An 18982-nucleotide genomic window follows, 5' to 3' on the forward strand; every position below is an offset into this window, starting at 1 on the left:
AGAGTTATTAGAAAGACAATTTTCACAACGAGGTGCTCAAACACTGGAACAGGGGAGTCTCCACCCTCTGAGATATTTGGAACTTGACAGAACCAGGCTTTGAGGAACCTGCTGGAACTTAGCCAGGGCTCTCCTCAAGCTGAATGGACCTTGCTGGGACAGAAGCGGGAGGACCGGTGCTGACAGCCCTTAGAGGTCCCAGCCCATCTGCATTTTGATGTGGTTCTACAACAGAAGCCTGTCTATATGTCTGACAAGTGCTTTCGATCTCTAAGGAATCCTGGTTACTATGGCAAAGGTCCCGAGCTGGGAAATATTTCACTATTTGTGAGAAAATGGAAGAACAGCTAAATCAAATAATTATTATTGGCTCTTCTTTTAGAAAAAAAAAAAAGAGTTCTAAACGAGCTGATTATTACTGTACATTGACAGAGTTCTTACAAAGATCATAATGCTTATCAGTTACATCCACCTTAACTTGCGCTTACAGCCACAGAAATCTTATTTTACTACCATAAGTTCAGCCTTGCTACTGCAGAGGTTCAATCACAAAAGTCTCTGTGACCTTCCCCAGTGAAGAAGGGTCCTGTATCAGGAACCAGCTGGAACACTACTGAGCCACCACTCACACCGAACAGCGTACGACTGGAATATTTACAAACCTCCATTCACTTGACCTTTCCGTCTTACTCGAGAGATCTGTTTATTAGGCTTTTCTCCTGTTTGAGGTGTGGATGTGATCAAGTTGTTATCTATATCCCGTTCAATTCTACTTCTTTTTGCAGGATTTTCTCTTTCTTCCTTAAAACAGAAAAGGGAGGAAAAGAAACATACTGAGCAGTGCCTCTTTTCTCCAGGGAATACTACAGAATACTTGCTGCTAGGGGAAGTTCCACAAAAGACACACTTGTCCTTCATCCAGAAGCAGCACACATGACACGTATCTGGCCAGCTGGAATTTTAAACTCGTTTAAATTGACACAGCTCAAGGTACACAGCAAAGTATTGGGAGAGAAAATTGTACTTGCAATTTCCGTCGTACAAAAATTGTCTTTAAATACTATTTTACAGGATAGCAAATTTATAATTATTTAAGTGCAGTGGGGTTAGGGAAATGTAGAAACGAGACAATAAAATGGGAAGCAAGTTGCTCTCTCTAGCAGTTCAAATGTAAACTGCCCAATAATATCCAACATAGAAATTTCCACCATGCCCCTACATAAAGCGGTCTGCAAAACCGCGTACAAGTACGTACCTGGCTGCTACTGGATCCCTGTCATGGCACGTGGCAAAACACAGCTGTTACAGATATTACAGGAAAGGGATAGGACCCAACGATTCTTTCTATCTTTAAGTAAACTATTGCTCTCCTCTATGGCATTTAGGTACAAATGGTACAGAATGAACCATTTTTGCATGTTTTCTGTGCATTGCCATATGTGTAGGCACAGGTAGTTGAGACAGGTTTCTTCCCCTTCTTCCCCCAAGCATGATCATACAGACTACATTGAAATGTAAGGTGTGAGACAAAGCAAAATAAATGCAATTAAATATCAAAATAAATAACAAGGCCATGGAGCATACAAAAGTAAATTAAAATTTCAATGTTAGCATTAGAAAATTACCTTTCTGGGAGCAGCAGTTTCACAACTTTAAAAATAAAAGAGCAAAAGCAGTTTGCTTGCTGCAAAAAACAATTAAATTGACCCTTTGCAAAAATGAATGTAAAGCCCACGCTAAGAGGACAGCGCCTAAAAGAAACAGCGACAGCCGTGGAAATGCACGGAGCCCTGTATCAGAAGGCAACGCGTGCACACACCCATCATCCCAAGAGCTTCCCATGGGCAGCACCTTCTTGACCAAAGAACCTTGGTGAGAGTAGTCAACTTACCACCACATGCTATTAATCATATCATATATACCATAAATTCATATAATGAGAGAAAACAGATGGCTCACTGAACAGATAAAAGAGCAGCAAAGCATCTCATCTTCTAGGTCATTTGTATAAATTCAGCACAGGAAAAAAAAAAAGGGGAGAAATGAATTAATTTCTAAAAGCAATCCACTGCCCCTCACACAACAACCAGCAGAAAGGTACTGACCAATGTGCAGAGCACGGGCAGGGGGACTGTGCCACGCAGAAGGGTAGAGGGAAAAAACCACAACAATAAACAAGCCCTGAAGCACCAATAAACACTGATGTAATATGAGCATAAATCAGTAGACAAGGAGAGCCTGACACTATCACAAACAACACTGTCAGGGTTCCAGTGGTTTGATGCTAGAATTTAAAGATGAAATCACACACAAGGTTGTAATTCTACTTGGTTCATACAGTGAAAATTTTACTGCGCAGACGTATAGTTAAATATAGCCATTATGTGTCTGTTTAATTTTACGTGTATGAATTATACGATCTATTCAGTACAGCCAATTATTATCAGTTACTGTGCCATAAGGAACGTGGCAATGTCACAGTGCCACGAACCACCCGTTCCCTTTTGGTTTGTTTTCAGGAAGCTCGTACATGTGAATGAGTGGCCTAAGCTGGGCCTGGAAGCACTGACGACACATGCAGTCAGTGCCATTTGTGGCAGTGCTAGAACTCCCAAAATCAAACAAGTTTGGTGTAACAGCAAATTCCACAATATTTCAGATTCTAGAACCTTAACATGTTAATAGTGCTTCCTGTACATGTACACGTATTGGTTTTTCTGGTGCACCAGATTTGTCATGTCGTAAATAAATACTATTTCATATTCCACAACTATTCTTGTCTGCCATGGGGGCTGTGATTTGGAAGGCCTCAGAAGCACACCCACCAGCATCCGCATCCCAGCAGCCACACGTCAGCCTCTCATTTCTCCAGCGAAATGCCTTTACCGTTCTTTCAGTTCTGTTTGTTTAAGGGATATTCCCAATAAGCCATCCATAGCATTTCAGATAAATGAGTTACAACTATCATCAAAATGGTCAGGATACACTAGCTATGAAGACACGGCCATAAATCCATATCATCTCTGTGGAGATCGAGATTTTAATGTACCCACAAACGAACTGCCATGCAACTTGCACACAGGCACTATCTCAAGAGTCATAACGTTTCCATGGCAGCCAGAAGACTACTTTGTTAAGTCATTAGCGCTTTGGAAGATAGCCCGGCAGTATCAATATCGTGCCGTGCTGATGCCACTGGAGCCACTCCAAGTTCTGCTACAGACACAGGAGAGGACATGAAAGGGAACAGAAGAAAACGTGGACACTTTAAATTAAAAAAAATAAAAAAAAAAGTCAACAAAAGAATGACATGTAATTCAAAGGTATGAGAGAGAGAAGTTAACAATCTTAAAGAGACAAAGAAAAGGAGAACATGACACATTTCTCTGATCTTAAAATTCCTGCGTAAAATGTTTTGCTTAGATTTCAGCTTTTTGTTGCGATGGTTTTGCAGCCAAAATGCTGTACAGCCGTGCTATGTAGATGCTAAATGTAAAATGGATTCGTTACCCTGGTTTAATGAAAAATGAAATGTAAATGGTTTCACCCAGTCACTTTTTACTGAAGTATTTTTGTCAGCACTTCAGTGTTTCCATGATAAGCAATTAACATATTAAAGATTAAATTTCACAATATTTTTGACAATTTAAGAATATATTGTTATGTTAATTGAAATTATTTCAGCTTCGCCTTGTTATAAAGTTATCCTTTCAACACTTGTTCAAAAAATAGAAAAGATTCTGAATATGAATCTTCTTTGGTTTTTTAAACCATACAGTCTCTGATACCACATCGGATGTTTTATGACATTTGGGGTTTTTTTGTTTGATTTTTCAATTTACAGCTACATCATTTCAGTACAGGACTGCTGGGTTTTTTAAGCAATTGCAAGGCTACGCTCAGCCTATCAAAGCAAGGCAGTTCTCCCTCGTAATTCCTTCCATCCAGCACGTTTGAACATGCGAACATCAGCAAGCACGGGTTTCTGTCTGGACCAAGACAGATGAGATTAAGTGGTTTAGCCCTGACTTTACCTTTACAATTACGTATTTTTATCATTTATTCTTAATAGAAACATTCTCAGAATATGACACAATTAACAAACAAAAGAAGAAACCCGCGGACCCCGTACCTTGGGTGTGCTTCCTTTAATAAACTTTTTGATTGAGGACAGCAGGCCCGCCTCATTTTTCTGCAGCTTCCCCCCGCCGACAGGTAGGCTGTCCTCCACCTCCGAGTGTTTCCTCTTTGCCCTCTGAGCACGCTGCGCGTGAATTGGATTCGATTGCTGAGAAGCCTTCCGCGTTCTCAGCCTCATTTTCATGTGTACCACATGTAAAGCTACGAAGGGAAAAGCAAGTGTACTTAGTCATTGAGGAAGCATATTAGGCTTCAGATCATGAACTGAAGAAGTGATGTAACACCGACAGCGTTCTGATGCACCGAGCTTTTACCCCCATACATACACAGCCTCATTTAAATGAAAGAAGAGCTATTTAAGCTGGAGCACAGCGCTGGCAGAAGAACAAATGAATATAATCTGGCCGCAAACACATCTAACCATCAGATCAGTGAGGTTTTTGCATAACCCTTCAGTCCGAGCAGCGGGAACAAAAAAATTCTGGCTTTAAAATGGAGAGGATTTTACGGTGCCTGGTGGCCTCAGCTTCCAGCGACCAGACGCAACGACCTGGGCAGCGTTTCCAGCCCCACGTCCCTCACAATACATCATTTTAAGTCTCCACATTAAATTTGAGATGAAGCATAAATCTAAATTCACGTCAAGAGTTCACAGAAGAAGGAATCATAACTGAGAATGAGCATTAAGCGTGAGTGAGGATACAGCAGTTCGACAAAGGAACCTGAGATTGATCTTCAATACAGCTGTACCTGGGAATGAGATTAAACCACAGGAAGATTCATGCAGAGGCAGTATTTATTAGAGCAGAGCAATAGGCCATTGCAGAAAACATGTCACATTTCTCTCCAGCCTCCAGTTGGACGCCAGTATAGTTAAACCCGTGCACAAATACAATGGCTGTGGTGTAAGCCTGCTCCAGGAGACTGAAGCTTGCGTTTGGGATGATCTGAATTGGTCTCGTGCTTAAAACGATGCCCATGCTGGACCAGGAGCAGAGAAAAGGAGCAGAGAAAAGGAGCAGCAAGAAATCCATCCGAGTTGTTTTGCACTGAAACCCAACCGAGCTGCAATGTGCTGAAACACCAGTAAGAGTGAAGTCCTAGCTGAAGTCATAACACAAAGCTATTTCTTTTTCTTCTAGAAAAGCATATTCTTATCACAATAGGAATTTGAATCTACCTTTGTTTAGCACGTACCTCGTTGCTGAATAGATAAACAGTCTGTAATTTTAAAATATGGGTAATGTAGCAACAACTGCTTCCTTGTTTAGGAAAAGGCAGAGGTGGCGAGGGTTCTGCTCACAGATGGAAGCACTGTGACGCGGCTGCTCACGGCCAGGCCCAGCAGTGCAGCCATCGGCGCTGGTTCGCAGTCAGGTACATCTCAGCCTCAAATGAAAGATGTTCCAGCTAACGAAGAACAGCACAGCTATGGACACATTTCCGAGACAGCAAAAAGAGTGCTGAATGGGTACGGCCAGGAGTTACAGATTTCAGTTACATGTGATGCTTGCGCTAACTGCTGGCAAGCATGGGACTTGGTTTCTCATACATACATGGTCAGCGCCTTCCAGCAGCACAGAACACAACAGCAGTGGCAGCAAGGACAAAGCGAAGTCGAGGCAGCAAAACGACAGCTGTAACTATGGCAGAAGTGGCCTGACATTCCAGGTGTGTGGGAAGAAAACAGGAACCATGGTCTAAATGTACGAGAACTGGCTGCTCATAAGCTTAAGCCCTCTAGCAACGGGACCATTAAAACTCACAGCCCACATGAGTATACTTTCATCATTAAGACTCGCAACAGAACTTGCATTCCGTGTAAAAGATTCAACTGTATGCAGGAAAACGCAGTGCAGGGAAAAAATGAAAACCATCCGCAAGGATTTCAATCCAGTGTTCTGTTCCTACTCCTTACGTCCAGAAAAAAAGTTAACAACAGCATTCTTATGCAAAAAAGTAAAATAAAGGCGTTATCAAAACGTGCATCTCGACTTTGCTCTCTTACAAGTTGCTGCCTGATGTTTTTTGTGTCTAATTTATGCTGGGAAGAACCCACAACAGACAAATGCTCCTACTGCATTTCTGCACGAGCCAGGAGGAACTCATCACAAAACGAAAGAAACAACCTAACATCACTGGACGGAATGGTCCAAGGGTACCTTAAAAACAAAATACATTTTTACTTTGGAAATATGCAGAAGAACATTATTTTTTAGCAAATTCTCACTAAGTGGCATGAGTTAACCAAATCACTATCACAGGTGGCTGAAAAAAAATCCCCAAATACAGTTCAAATTTCTCAGTGTTCTTGTACTTGAGAAGTACTAACTCGGTCCTAACAGGAATTACAGTCTGAGACAGAAAATGCCCATTAAACTTTTAAACCAAGAAGTCTAAATACGTCAACATTCAAGCTAAACAGTCAGCAATGTGTTGGAACGAAGTTAGAGAAAAACAACACTGCTCTGCCACGTTCAGAACATTCTTACAACTCTCCCAGGAGCTCCAGCCCTTCCACGCTTTGAAAAGGGAAGTTCATTTGCTGCCATATCAGCCTGGTCAGGAGTTTTTTGGGGTTTTTTTGTTTTTTTTTTTCCCTTGAAAGCACCCGCTCATTTGGTCAGTTGTATTGGCAGTTCTTCCACCTGTATTGCAGGGATGCGCAGCAGGGCTCCAGCACAGAGAAGCGGGCAGACCAGCACTTCCACCAGCCCGGCTACGAGCGCCGTCCAACAGCCACCAGCGGGGCCGGCTCCTTCCTGCCGTGCAGCCAGCCCTGCACGCCGTGCACCCGCTGCCTGCCTCCCTCCGGCCCGGGGCTGCAGGGAACACCCCCACCCCACGCCCCAACCTCCTCGCTCCGGACCCGCTCACTGTGCTGGGAGCCGCACTGCAGCCAAAGCCAGGACAGCTCTGAAGTTTGCTGTACGAGGGACGGGTGCCGAACAACTCCAACTAATTCCCATCCCTTCATTTCCTTTCCTGCAGATTCTCCTTCAGGATCCCTCCAGCAGCTCAAAATTCTCACCGCCTAACAGCGCAATTGCTTCACATCAGAAGTTGATATTGAAGCATTACCCTAACATCACCAGCCTGAAGCCAAGCAAACGCATGACCAGCAAACACACTGAACACTGAGTGACCCGGGTCGCGCTCCACGTTACACACGGGCTCGCTGCCCGTAAATCGTGCCGCCATCCCGTGCACAGACACGGGGCACCCGGGGGAGAGAAATCCCTGAGTGACTCGGATCTCGACATACCAGCCCATCTCCATACATTATTCACTTAGTGATGACTTATTTTCCCACCACACCTGGTACTACAGCTTTAACTATTTTTTCAAAAAAAAAAAATATTGAAAGAAAATCAGGTATGGCACACGTAATTACAGGGTTTAAGGCTTTCTGATGCAGGAGAAGGTTTAAGATGCTAGAGGAACAATAGCGATCAACAGTAGGAAGATATAACTGACAAGAAAATTCAAAATTACAGCGTTAAATGATTTCTGCATTTACTGCGGCGCTCGGCAGCAACAGCGAGCTGCCACCGCTGCAAACTGCAGGTTCCAGCTGGGAGCACGGGCCGAGCTCTGGAGGACCCTCCAGGAGCACAGCCAGGTGAGCACCGGGAGCACACAGTAATTTTTGCCATCATGGAGATGATGACCATTAAGTATGAGAAATTCATCCTGCAACACAAAGCATGCTGAAGAGCATGGAATACGTTTGATTGCAATAACCACAACATTCTTCCCTTATTACTCGCACGCCGTCACTTAGAACGCTCTTACGCAAGGCCCAGAAGGCAGCACCACTGCTTCACCCCTCAGATCTTAAGCACGAACGCCAACCCATGCAGCTCGTGTTGCAGATACAGACAGACACGGGATCGGAGCATACAAAGCTGAGCTGTTATCAAACGTAACAGCTTTCTGCCACTGGGTTTGGCGTGGGGAACTAATGTGACGCCTCACAGCCACCAGTTCAGGTGATCTAGAGCTCTGCTGAGAAATCACATCTCTCTCATCCAAGTATTCCTGGACACGCAAGCTGGATCACAGCAGGCAGGTCCACAGAAAGAGGAACCGAGAAGAACGTAGACTCCAATCTCCTTTTAAACAAATAATACCAGTTGTATTTCATTAGCACACTTCATTACTGCGACGTGACCCAGATTTCAAGTAGGAAGGAACATCTCTGCGAGGAGACGCATCCATTCAGGGGGCTGACGTCCATCCACATAGCACTAGGGATGCTCTCAAGAAATGTCTGACCTCATGGCAGTGCACACAGAAGCCTGAGTCACCGTGGGAAACCCAGAGGAACTTAAATCACGTCAGCCTGTGCCTGGTGAGGAGGGAGAACTACGGGACAGATAAGGCGAGCGTAGCGGCAGCCCTGCCCGCACCCACACACAGCGAGCAGAGCGCTCACAGACACAGCCTCTCACCCAGACCGGCCCCACAGTGCTTCACGAACTTCAAGGAAATGCATTCTGTTGGTTCAGAGGTGCTGAGATGTCTCCCTCTCAAAGATTCTTGGCCTTTCTTTAACCAATTTATTCACCTTCCCTGGAAAATTACAGTAATTTCATCTTATTCCAGCTGATGCACTTCATATTCTGCAACATACTATATTGCTTGTAACCATTCTCAGATCTCCCGGTGTGTTTTCCACAACCGCCTATGCGAGAGACAGCCGTCAACTGGGAGTCATGGGTCAGGAAGACTGAAGTAGTGCCACTGCAGTGCAGGGAAGAGCAAAATAACAAGACAGCAATCTGTGAAAACAGCAAAACGCACCAAATGTACTACCTGAGTGTTGGTGTGTGGCTACGAAATCTGGAGAAAACAGAGAAAGCACAGGTCCCATCAAAACACCAGTTAGCCATTATAACTAGTAAAGGCACAACGCAGGTGCACCCTGTAGAGAAAGGCAATAGCAGATACAGCTGCTTCAGACCAGCCTTAAATTACCCAAGAAAGGTAGCGGTCACAATTTGGTAGATGAGGAAGGAATCACATACCCCTCTCTGACGATCAGAGCTTGCCAAACATTCCAAAGGAGAGAATCTCCACATAAAGGTGCTTCCCTCCCGGCAGCCAGCCCTCACACGAGGTTGGGGGGGTGGAGCCAGGGCCCTCCCCTTCCAGGTGAATTGCTTCCACCTGTGCTCCCAGGGCTGGCTACTCCCCTCCACCAGACCACGACCTGACGGTTCCCATGCGCACCCCCAAAGTGCCCTCGTTCTCTGGAAGCACCTTTTCTTCTCCCCTGCCTCCTTCAGGTCACCAAGGCCTTTCATTCTGAACGCCATGCTTGAGGCTCCTGGGCTTCCATCCCCTTCTTTAAACGCGATCCCTCAGTGTATCAGCCTGGGGCTCACTCGCGTGGCTCTGCTCTCCCGAAGCCTAAGTGCCTCCTCCAGAAAAATCACTGTTCTGATCAAGATTTTGCCAAATGAGGATGAAGAAGGCTTTCTATAATTGGCATTAAAAGAAAATAAATTTTCTGTGACCGTATTTTTCTGCTCTCACAATCCTATTTCTAGGCACCGTTGCTCTGCCACTGCTGTGCTAGCAAGGCTTTGTTTTGATTACACTGTGCGCATTTGGAACTGAAAGTTTATTCCCTCCCGGCCAAGATATTTTTCTCTTTGTGACTGCGGGTACACACTTGTCATTAATTCAGCCTCTTCAGTTCAGGTCCGACTCCAACCAACAAAGAGAAATGGAGAGCCGAGTTAATTGTAGAACAGCTAATCTCAGAACGCAGCCCAAATCTGTTGCAGCAGAAAGATATTATTTACAGTCTCCGATGCTGCCAAGACGAGAATTTTACATTAGTCATCTCTGGATATTGTGGAGCTCACCAATTGCTGGGATGTTTTGAAATCAAAGTTTGCAGCGCTCGAGCTTGAAGCAGGAGCGACAAATTCCAGCAGAAGCAGCGCTGCTCCGGGGGCTCCTGCCACAGCAGCTGTCCGGGGACGCAGCGCGCTCTGCGGACATTTAATCCACGCTGCCAGGCACACAGGAGCCTATTTTTGGAAGTCATCTCCCTCTCGTTGCAGGCCTGCTCCCGACAGGTCGCCCAGCACTTCCTGAGCAGCCCGGCCAGGATGCTGTCAGAAATTCTGACCGCCACAGCAATCTCCTGCAGCTACTGCTAGCGCTCGTGTTAGTTTGCTTTTTCAATTAAAACAAAACACACTCATATACACACTTGAGCTTACGTGAATCCAGTGTCAGGGACCTGTCTGACACCATGACAACAAACTACTTTACATTTTTTCTTTCACTAGAAGTTTTTTTCTTTTTTTGTTCTGGGTGAAAAACACACAAGAAACATCACTGGCTCTTCAGTGCAAAGGTGTATGAGCTTTCTAAACAATATTCCAATTATGCAAAGTATAATAACTACAATTTAGCAACAGCAGCACAAGTTTTGTGAGCCAAACCGATCTTCAGACATGCTATAATGTTCACATTCTTCTTTGGTTCTACCCCACATTTCGCTTACTTATTTCACAATCTAATTACCTCCAGTTTGGTCCAACATATCTCTGGCACTTCAAATGTGTGAGACACGAGGAAATTGTATCTTTACAGCTGGAAAGCAGCAGATACAGTGCTGTAAACAACCGCGGGATTGCTCTGTTGTCAGAGAAGATCTCGTTTGTCTATTCCTTTCCTTTGGAAAGTTGGTATTTGTAAAGAAGGCAGCAGCTACAGAACTAACAATACTACTGCTATTACTCTGTCCAGTACGGGCTTACATTTTGAAGAATACACACACAAAACCAGCCAACATTTCAGTATGCCTGGCAAGCTGGGAGATTGTCTGAGTCAGAGAAAAGGGAAGTTGTGCATCTTTTTTACAGTGCACAGATCCATAGGCAACACCAGCAAACTGGAACGGAACAGACAGCTGAAGTCCGTTCAGCTCTACACTTGTCCCATAAAGCTGACTTAGGTGTTTTACAATAGAGAAATCTGCAAGAAAGAGAAGTGCCGATATCAACCCTGAGCTTCAACAGCTGCTGGATCTTTTTCAAATCATTCTGCAGCACCAGGAGCAAGCGCAGCCCCTCCGTCAGGAGTGCACAGATTAGGAAACGGCCACGCTCTATTTTGAAGCACCACCAGCCTTCCAACAGAGGTTAGTTTATTATATCACGCTGCAGTTACATTACATCATAACTTGGGAGCATTTTTCTGATGCTAAGGAGACCTAACTTAAACACCAAATTTAATGTAAGTTACCTTGTGCCTTCTCTATTTATGACACAGCACACAACGTTTGGCACCTGGAGAAACAACTCAGCAAAACCTCAAAAGAATATTCCTCATCTTTACAACTGCTTGACTGGAAACAAAAGGAACGCTTTCCCATTTCCATACCTCCTTCCTCCCTGTCCCTTCCAGCTCGGGAGACTCTCCTGCACCCTGCATTCCAACCAAAGGCAGGGTGAGGAGTAAGGGCAGCTGTAGCTCAGCGATCCCCCAGCAGCACACTGCTGCCGGGCGCTGTTTCCCTCTGGCTGCCCATTTGTTCCCTGCAGGCTGTGCTGCTGGCTGCAGGCGGTGCTTTGCAGGGCAGCAGGCGCAGAGCCCCAGCTCGCACCGTGTGCCGCAGCTTGCTGCTCCCATGGTGCAGCTCCACGATGCCGAGCACACCTCGCTGCTCCCGCACCTCCCCACGGCAGCGCCGGCACTCAGGATCCCTCCAGCCAGCTGTAGTTTCAGGCCAGCCTGCTAAACTGAAACGCTTCCACATGTGAACAGCAATCGGAATGAAAACACACAGCTCCCAGCAGGGGACAGGACAGCCACAGCAGCACACTAGCAAGTTCGGGGTTAAATGGGGTTAAAGCAGCGTGCCGCCACCACCCATCTATAGCCACAGAGCTCAGCACTGCTGCTCAGCTGGCAGCGTGCTCCTGGGCATGGCTATTGGGGCCATCAGCAGCACAGCACTCTGGATGCTGAAGGGAACACGGGGGTGAGGGCTGTTCCCAGCAGCAGGACAGAACGGGCCCCGCCGTGGGGCAGCGCTCAGCTGTGGGGCGCAGCCTGGGCCACGTGTCCTGCCCCACTTCACTCCTGGTGAGTGCAGCGGGGATGGAAGCAGCGCGTGGCTGCTCTGAGCTGCTGGGGACCGCAGCCCACTGCCAGGCTGGTTTGTTGGCGTGGTCACTAACACCACTGGGTCTAAAATGGTCCTCGTATTTGCTGGCAAGTAATTTTAATGGAGATTATTCAGTCATAAACTTATAAAGCAACACTTTGTGTCAGGGTTTCATCTGCTTATTGTACGCTTTGAAGAGGGGTATTATTTAGCAAAAACATTGGTAAGCTTTTCCTAATACACTTGTTGATTTTTTTACAGCCTGGCTTCCAGGGAAAACACGGCCCATCCCACCGCCCTGCACACAGCCACGTCCACCCGTCCTGCCCTGGTCACTGCGGCACCGCTCATAGCACCAACACAACCTGGCCGAGGGACAGAAATCTCCAACACACCAAGATCCTACAGGCTTCCTGAAAGCCAACAGCGCGAGGCCACGCGAAGCCAGGCCTTACGCACTCTGCTGTTCAAGTGGCCAGCTGGATCATTTTGGCTTGCAACTATCTTCTCAAGAAGAATCCTAATTTCTGACACAATATGACAACAAAATAACTCAGGAAGAGAGCTTGGGAAGACAAAACGCTGAGCACACCATTCACACAAAAGGTTGGCATCTTCTGTACCTAACACTGCAAAGGACCAAAACTCTTATACAGTAATATTTAAAAACACTGCGCTTTGGAACAGAAAAAAAGGTACTTTACCCCAGCCATATCAGCAACATATTTTATAAAACAAAACTTAGTTTTTTAAACTCCCTTTGAATGCGGAGGACAAACACAACACGGCAGATGAGTTCCAACACACACCTGCTGCAAGCGGAGCCAGCTCAGCAGCAGAGCACACCAACAGCGAGCACCCAGCCCTAGGAAGGAGCAGCGCTGTGCTACGGAACCCAGGCAGCGGTGCCAAGGCATCCGTCTGGGCACTGAGAAAACCCTGCTCAGATTTTACTCGATTCCCTTCTGTTCTGCAAAGCTGATGGAAGGCTCCAGCCCTCCTCCCCTTCCTGCCCTCCCATCAGCTCTGTCCTGCTTCCATCAGCCGCTCCCTGTGTCTCGCCGCTCACACGGGATCACACCACAAACAAGAGCTTTCAAAGCAGCACAGCACCTTCTGCTTTCTCATAGCGCAAGATGATGTTTAAAGTAAAACTGCATCCCTTCTTTAGTTGGGAACAGGTGTAAGCTACTGAAAGCAGTGTGCCCAGCCCGCCTACTGGGCTGCGACGCGGCAGTGCTGGCGCTCAGCTGCAGCCCCTGGCCTGAAGCCGCCCTTACCACGGACCTGAACTTTGAAAGCACGGAGCACTGATGACAAACGTTCATTTCCTAACCTTAAACTATTTTATGATTTGGAATCATACTACGCTAACTGACTCAGGATATTTTTACACTATTAATCTTTGAGATTGAACATTATCAAACACTTTCTGGATATATAATAAACCGATCTACTATCACAAGAGAATTACTTTCAAATAAATCCAACAGAATAATTACAACAATTAAGCGTGGCACCTCTTCACCTGAAACCGTACCCATACAGCCCATTTCCCAGCTGAGCTCTCAACGGCCTCTCCTTAAGTGTGCTCCTCAGCTTTCTAGTCCCTAAGCAACATAGAACTAAGGAGCTCTAAATACAGTAATTACAGTCGTCTAAGAACATCACTTCAGCTACGTTCAACTCTCCAAAAGTTTCTTCAAAATCTGTATTTTTATGAGCATAAATGTAAAGCATGAAGATTCCACTAACTTGCTTTTCTTCTTTAACATTCATAGATTCTGACTTGATAGCAAAATAAACAAGACCTTCCAATCATCTTTAAATTGATTTAATTACAACTGCTTGGTCTCGAGTTTAAGAAGGTGTCAAATAAATTGAGCTACACAATTCAATCAAATACGGTATATTTAAATCTAGCCTACACAAAGCCTGTAAGTACTGTTAACATCCACATAGGTGTTTCTGCTATCTACGAATTATCTCCTTTCTTTCTCAGAAAACAAAACCTTAGCACTTCATGCTATGCTATACCTCCCGTTGGCAAAAGCACAACCAGCCTCACCGCTGCCCATGTAACTGGAACACTCTTGTGCTCTGCTCACCTCCTCACTGCATGGCACAGGCAGCGGACACAGCAGTGCCATGAAAGCAGCAGACACCCAGCGCAGCCCCGCGGGTGCTGGGTACGCAGCCCAGAGGCGTTCAGCCACGGCCAGGGCAGCTCCTGCATCCCAGGGAGCTCCCTCAGGCACAGAACAAGAGAAGGTCCCAGGAAAGGGCGAAACGGGACGCTGCCGGTGTGAGCAGGGCATTGGAAAATGCAGAGAGCACAAAGGAAAACCCAGATACCAGCTCCGTTACCTCATCAGCCCACACCTTCCTGAATCAGCAAACACACCACCACCGGCTCTGAGAGGTAACCTACAGAACAGCAAGCCTGGAGGAAAGTGCTGGGGGCGCGGCAGGATCCCACCACGTGCGCTGAGACGTACACACGCTCACGTTGGGCGCCCTGCAGACGCGGAGACCCGCAAAGCCCCGGCCAGACCAAGGACACCTGCCCAGTGCGCCCAGCCACAAGTCCAGCCGGGGCCGTTCTGGCTGGCAGGAATGAAAGGCAAGGGGGAAACGGTGATTTTCTGCAATCAAACATAGCTAAAGCAACGAGCCTCCTAGTGAGCGCGAGTGCAACTTGTGCTGGCACACGGAACCCCTTTGTGCAGGGTTTTACCGCTAACGAGGCTATCGCTGTGCCAGCGCAGCCCTTGTGGTACAGCCTAATCCTTAGATTGAATTACCTGCCTTCCTCTAATTAGCACCGCCTAAAATATAGGGTGAATGAAAGCAATCATATTTTAGAATGGCCTAAAGTAAACCGAGTTATGACTTAGACTGAATCAGCACAGCTAAAGCTAAATTGCTTCGAACTGCTCTGATTTGATCCGAGCTCCTGTTAATTTACCAACTTAAATCAGCCGCTCTTAAACACAGCCTAAATCAAGGCAGGCTCCTCTTCTTTCACGGAGCCTTCAGAAATGCTCGCATGCCCTACAGTATCGCTTTCTTTACCTTACTCTGCTGATAATGACACGCGTGCTGTGCTGCTGCTGCATGTTTGTATATATAGGTGTATGTATTTGCATACACAGGTAAATTCCAATCCAAATGTTTTAGTTGTGTAACTTTTTTCTACATATGCCTTGTGTATCAGCAGAGAATGGTAGGATATTTATTTTAGCCTTGTACTACTGCATGTAAGCACAGATAGCTTCCTTTCTAGATGCTGTGGAGTTAACAGCTCCTTTCAGTTAAGCTTATTTCCGTCATAATCCTTACCTTGAAGTTACACTGACAGAATATTTCATATTCAAAACTATAAAGTGCTTTATGCCCTCTAACTGGATTGCTCACCAAACAAAAAAAATCTGAGTTCAGAAGGGAGTTTGGACCATGTGGGATAACTTCCCTTTCTGTTGTCTCTAACAAGCAACTTGAGCATCCGCACCACGCTGTGGGCAGGGCGCTCATTAAAGCAGACGTAACAGAGAGGTGCCTCCCAGCCGCCGGCTTTAGGGTGATGTTCACCCAGATGCACACAAACCCAACGGATGGGGCTGAACGCTCATCAGACTTTCCTGTGGGGAGCTGCATTTTTTGGGTCACAATACAGCAGAGCTCGATGTGGCTGCCGAGTTAGTTCTGCCCATGACAGCCGCATGCTTGCCTTCCACCGCCCGCCCCGGCCTCAGCACCACCAGCACCACCAGCACCAGGGCACCAGGGGGGGAAGCTGGGGCAGCCGGGGACACACGCCAGCGCTGCTGGAGGTGGAAACACGCTTCAGGTTTCCTGATACTCAGCTCGCTATTCTCCTACCAGACCGTCCTGACGAGCGTTCTCCCTGGATCACGAGGCGAGATGAAACAACTTCTTATTTTCCATAGTTAAGAGGACTTTAATCAAAGTAATTATTGAAACTGATCTGATTAGGAAGTAATCTATTTACAAAAAGTTAAGGCTGCCAACTGGGAAACAACTATCCAGCCTGTGATTGCTTCAGATGGGGATGATTTCATACTTCATTTTTCAAGTGTTATTCAATATGTCATCTGTGAATGTAAAATATTTATTTTTCTAAACTAATAAATAATCGCTATCTCGGCAACTCAACGTGCAAACGCCACGTTACGCTGGCTTGCCTTCAAGCATCTGCGTGTGGGGTTCTCCTCGGAGCAGCCAGGAGTGACGCACTGCAGCCGGCACCGCACGCCAGGCACCAACCTGGGCACGAAGCTCCCCACAGGGCCAGGGCTGCCCCAGCCCACACCGAGACAGCTCCTCTTCCTGAGCCAGCCCGCACAGAGCTCACTGCTCCCTTCCGGGACCGGGGCAGGGCAATCCAATCTCAACACTCTGCCCCCTGAAAGCGGCAAGCCATTCTGAATTTGATTAATCAACGATGCGCTTATGGCACGTATTTGCACTTTCTGAAGTCTTAACTGGGATGTATAAACATCAGATGAACTCTTCGCATACAATAGATGAAAAACAATCTTCCACTGAAAGTTTACAAGGGATTGGTGCCAACACTTTAGTGGTAATGCAAACTGCTAACAAATGAAAGAATTTCATTCCGACTTGGCTCTTTACTCTCCGGGCTAATAAGAGTAAGAATCATCGCATCTGATCTACTCACAGCTCTGCATCAAACAGCACTGCTCTGAGAGGGACGCTCCCGGGAAGCGGGGAATGAGGATGCAGCCGGGCGGGGAGAGCGCAGCCTCTGACCCCAGCTAGCCCGGTGCTGGGATCAGCCACGTCCAAAGCCTGATTCCTAGGAACCGGCTCCCCCAAAATCTAAACACACACGGGTAGGTAAGAGCTCTACAACGACTGAACAGACAAGAGCCACAAACTCCTGTTATTGGAAAAGGCATCTTCAATTTCATAGCTACAGCGTTTTGAATTGCGAGCTTAAAATCACCCTGAAGGTGCTCGGGAGCCTCCAGCTGTCCTTTCCAGAGGGCAAGAAGTCTCAAGCTTCTGTCAGAGCACACAGATGTCTAGAAATGCACGTTAATTTTAAATTTCTGCCAAATTCCAATCCTGCTTGATGCATGCTGTTTTGCCTTTTCTTGAGAGCTCTTGCCAAAACAGCTCGACTTCCAGTATTTGCAAAAATGTGCAAGTACTCCAAGTTATTGCTCCACTTACACCTATGAAAAGGTATTCATTACACGGGAATGAGATATTTGCATTGAAAACTGTCAGAAGAGGAAAAAGCGATCCTCAGTCTTCTGCAAATAGTATTTTTGTCAGTGTCAACCTCAGCAACGTTACAAGTGATCAAAGAAAATGAACGCCAGCACACTGTGGAGAAGCTTTCCTTTGGAGTTCAGGTCATTTTTTGATCACGTAACACGGCTCAGCCCACAGCAGTGTCACCTCGCTGTGCTGGGAATCAGCACCGTGGAAGGAAGGCATCGGTGTTTGGAGTGCAAGTCTGAAGCTGGAAAATTACCTTTAAGTTATGAAAATGCACATACAGTTCCAACATGAGCGGAATGTTTACATCTTAAGATAAAAATGATCTCACTGACATGAAATCTGGGGGACAGAATGACAACAGAGCTTTTCTTTAACGAAGGAGCTCTTCAGATGAAACAGGAATGTCAGCTTCAGTGCATACTCCGCTGACTGGAACAAGATCAAGTCTTAACTAAGTTCCACATAATGTTTTCAGGGGAAAAGCGGAGAATGTTTTATGGAATTCAAGTCTGGATTTGGCTTGCATCCTAGAACATACATCTTGTTATGAAAACTGTTGAAACGCTTTTAAGTGGGCAAGCCGCAAGTGTCCTTGGAGCCACCCATTCACCTGGAAGTCCCACAGGCAAAGGGAAGGCAGAAGAGCTTCGGTTTGGGGCGGCTAGCGGCAGCAGAGGGAGGGGAGATGGTTTTGGAAGTACCTCTTGTATGGAACTGCTCGCTTGTGCCTACAGCGTGAAGCAGTTATGACTTGTTTTCTGTTATTGTCACAGATCCAATACGTTACTCCAGCTACACCATAATCTCTTCCTGCCTCAGTTCATCCATGTGTAAACCTGATTCACTAACTCTTACCTTAATGTGTCATGGGGCTTAATTAATAACACTTAGGTCTTTTAAGCCCTCTACAAACATTAACTACTTCTTGTAACAACTCTCGGAGGTATTATTATCCCCATTTTACCGATGGAGACACGGCAAAAGAGGCCGCAACTCTCCCAAGGCAACAGAGCAACGGTTACACCTAGAGATCCCCTTCGTGGGCTGTCATATTGTAACCCTGGAAACTTATCAAGAAAGGCAAAGTCAATACATACCGCCTCAAAATCACTTTCCGAAGCGCACCACAGCCAACCGGAGGACGGAACGGAACGCAACCAGAAGCAACAGGCTTGGATCACGAGCCACAACCACGACCGCAAAGCGCAGCATTCGAGCAGAACCCACCCAAACGGCGACGAAGCACCGAGACCCGTCCTCTCACGTGCTGCTGCGCACCATCACACCGAGCAGCAGCGCAGGAGCGAGCGGAGAACCGAGGCGGCGAGCGGCACGCCGAGCACCGCGCCGCCCCCGTGCCCGCGGCGGGGCCCCCGAGCCGGGACAGAGCCTCCGTCCCCCGCGGGAGGAGCCCCGCCGTCCCCACACCGGCGC

General features: G+C 46.7%; 1 protein-coding gene across 2 annotated transcripts in view; it reads right to left on the minus strand.

Annotated features, from left to right (window-relative positions):
- Positions 1 to 18982, minus strand: part of CTDSPL2 (CTD small phosphatase like 2) — a 39775-nt gene that overhangs the window by 19217 nt on the left and 1576 nt on the right. Inside the window, exons 1-2 of one of the 2 annotated variants that reach the window (XR_002441883.1) lie at positions 4133 to 5289; positions 663 to 801 (exon numbers count right to left, since the gene is read on the minus strand). Coding sequence is in view for 1 of the 2 variants with exons in the window: in XM_021407638.1 (XP_021263313.1) it covers positions 663 to 801; positions 4133 to 4324 (331 nt within the window). In the remaining variant the exon portion in view is untranslated. Of the gene's footprint in view, positions 1 to 662; positions 802 to 4132; positions 5290 to 18982 lie in introns of those variants that run through there. The other variant, XM_021407638.1, reaches the window with a different exon arrangement.

Source organism: Numida meleagris, chromosome 9, assembly GCF_002078875.1.
Source record: "Numida meleagris isolate 19003 breed g44 Domestic line chromosome 9, NumMel1.0, whole genome shotgun sequence".
In the NCBI taxonomy this organism is placed as follows: domain Eukaryota; kingdom Metazoa; phylum Chordata; class Aves; order Galliformes; family Numididae; genus Numida; species Numida meleagris.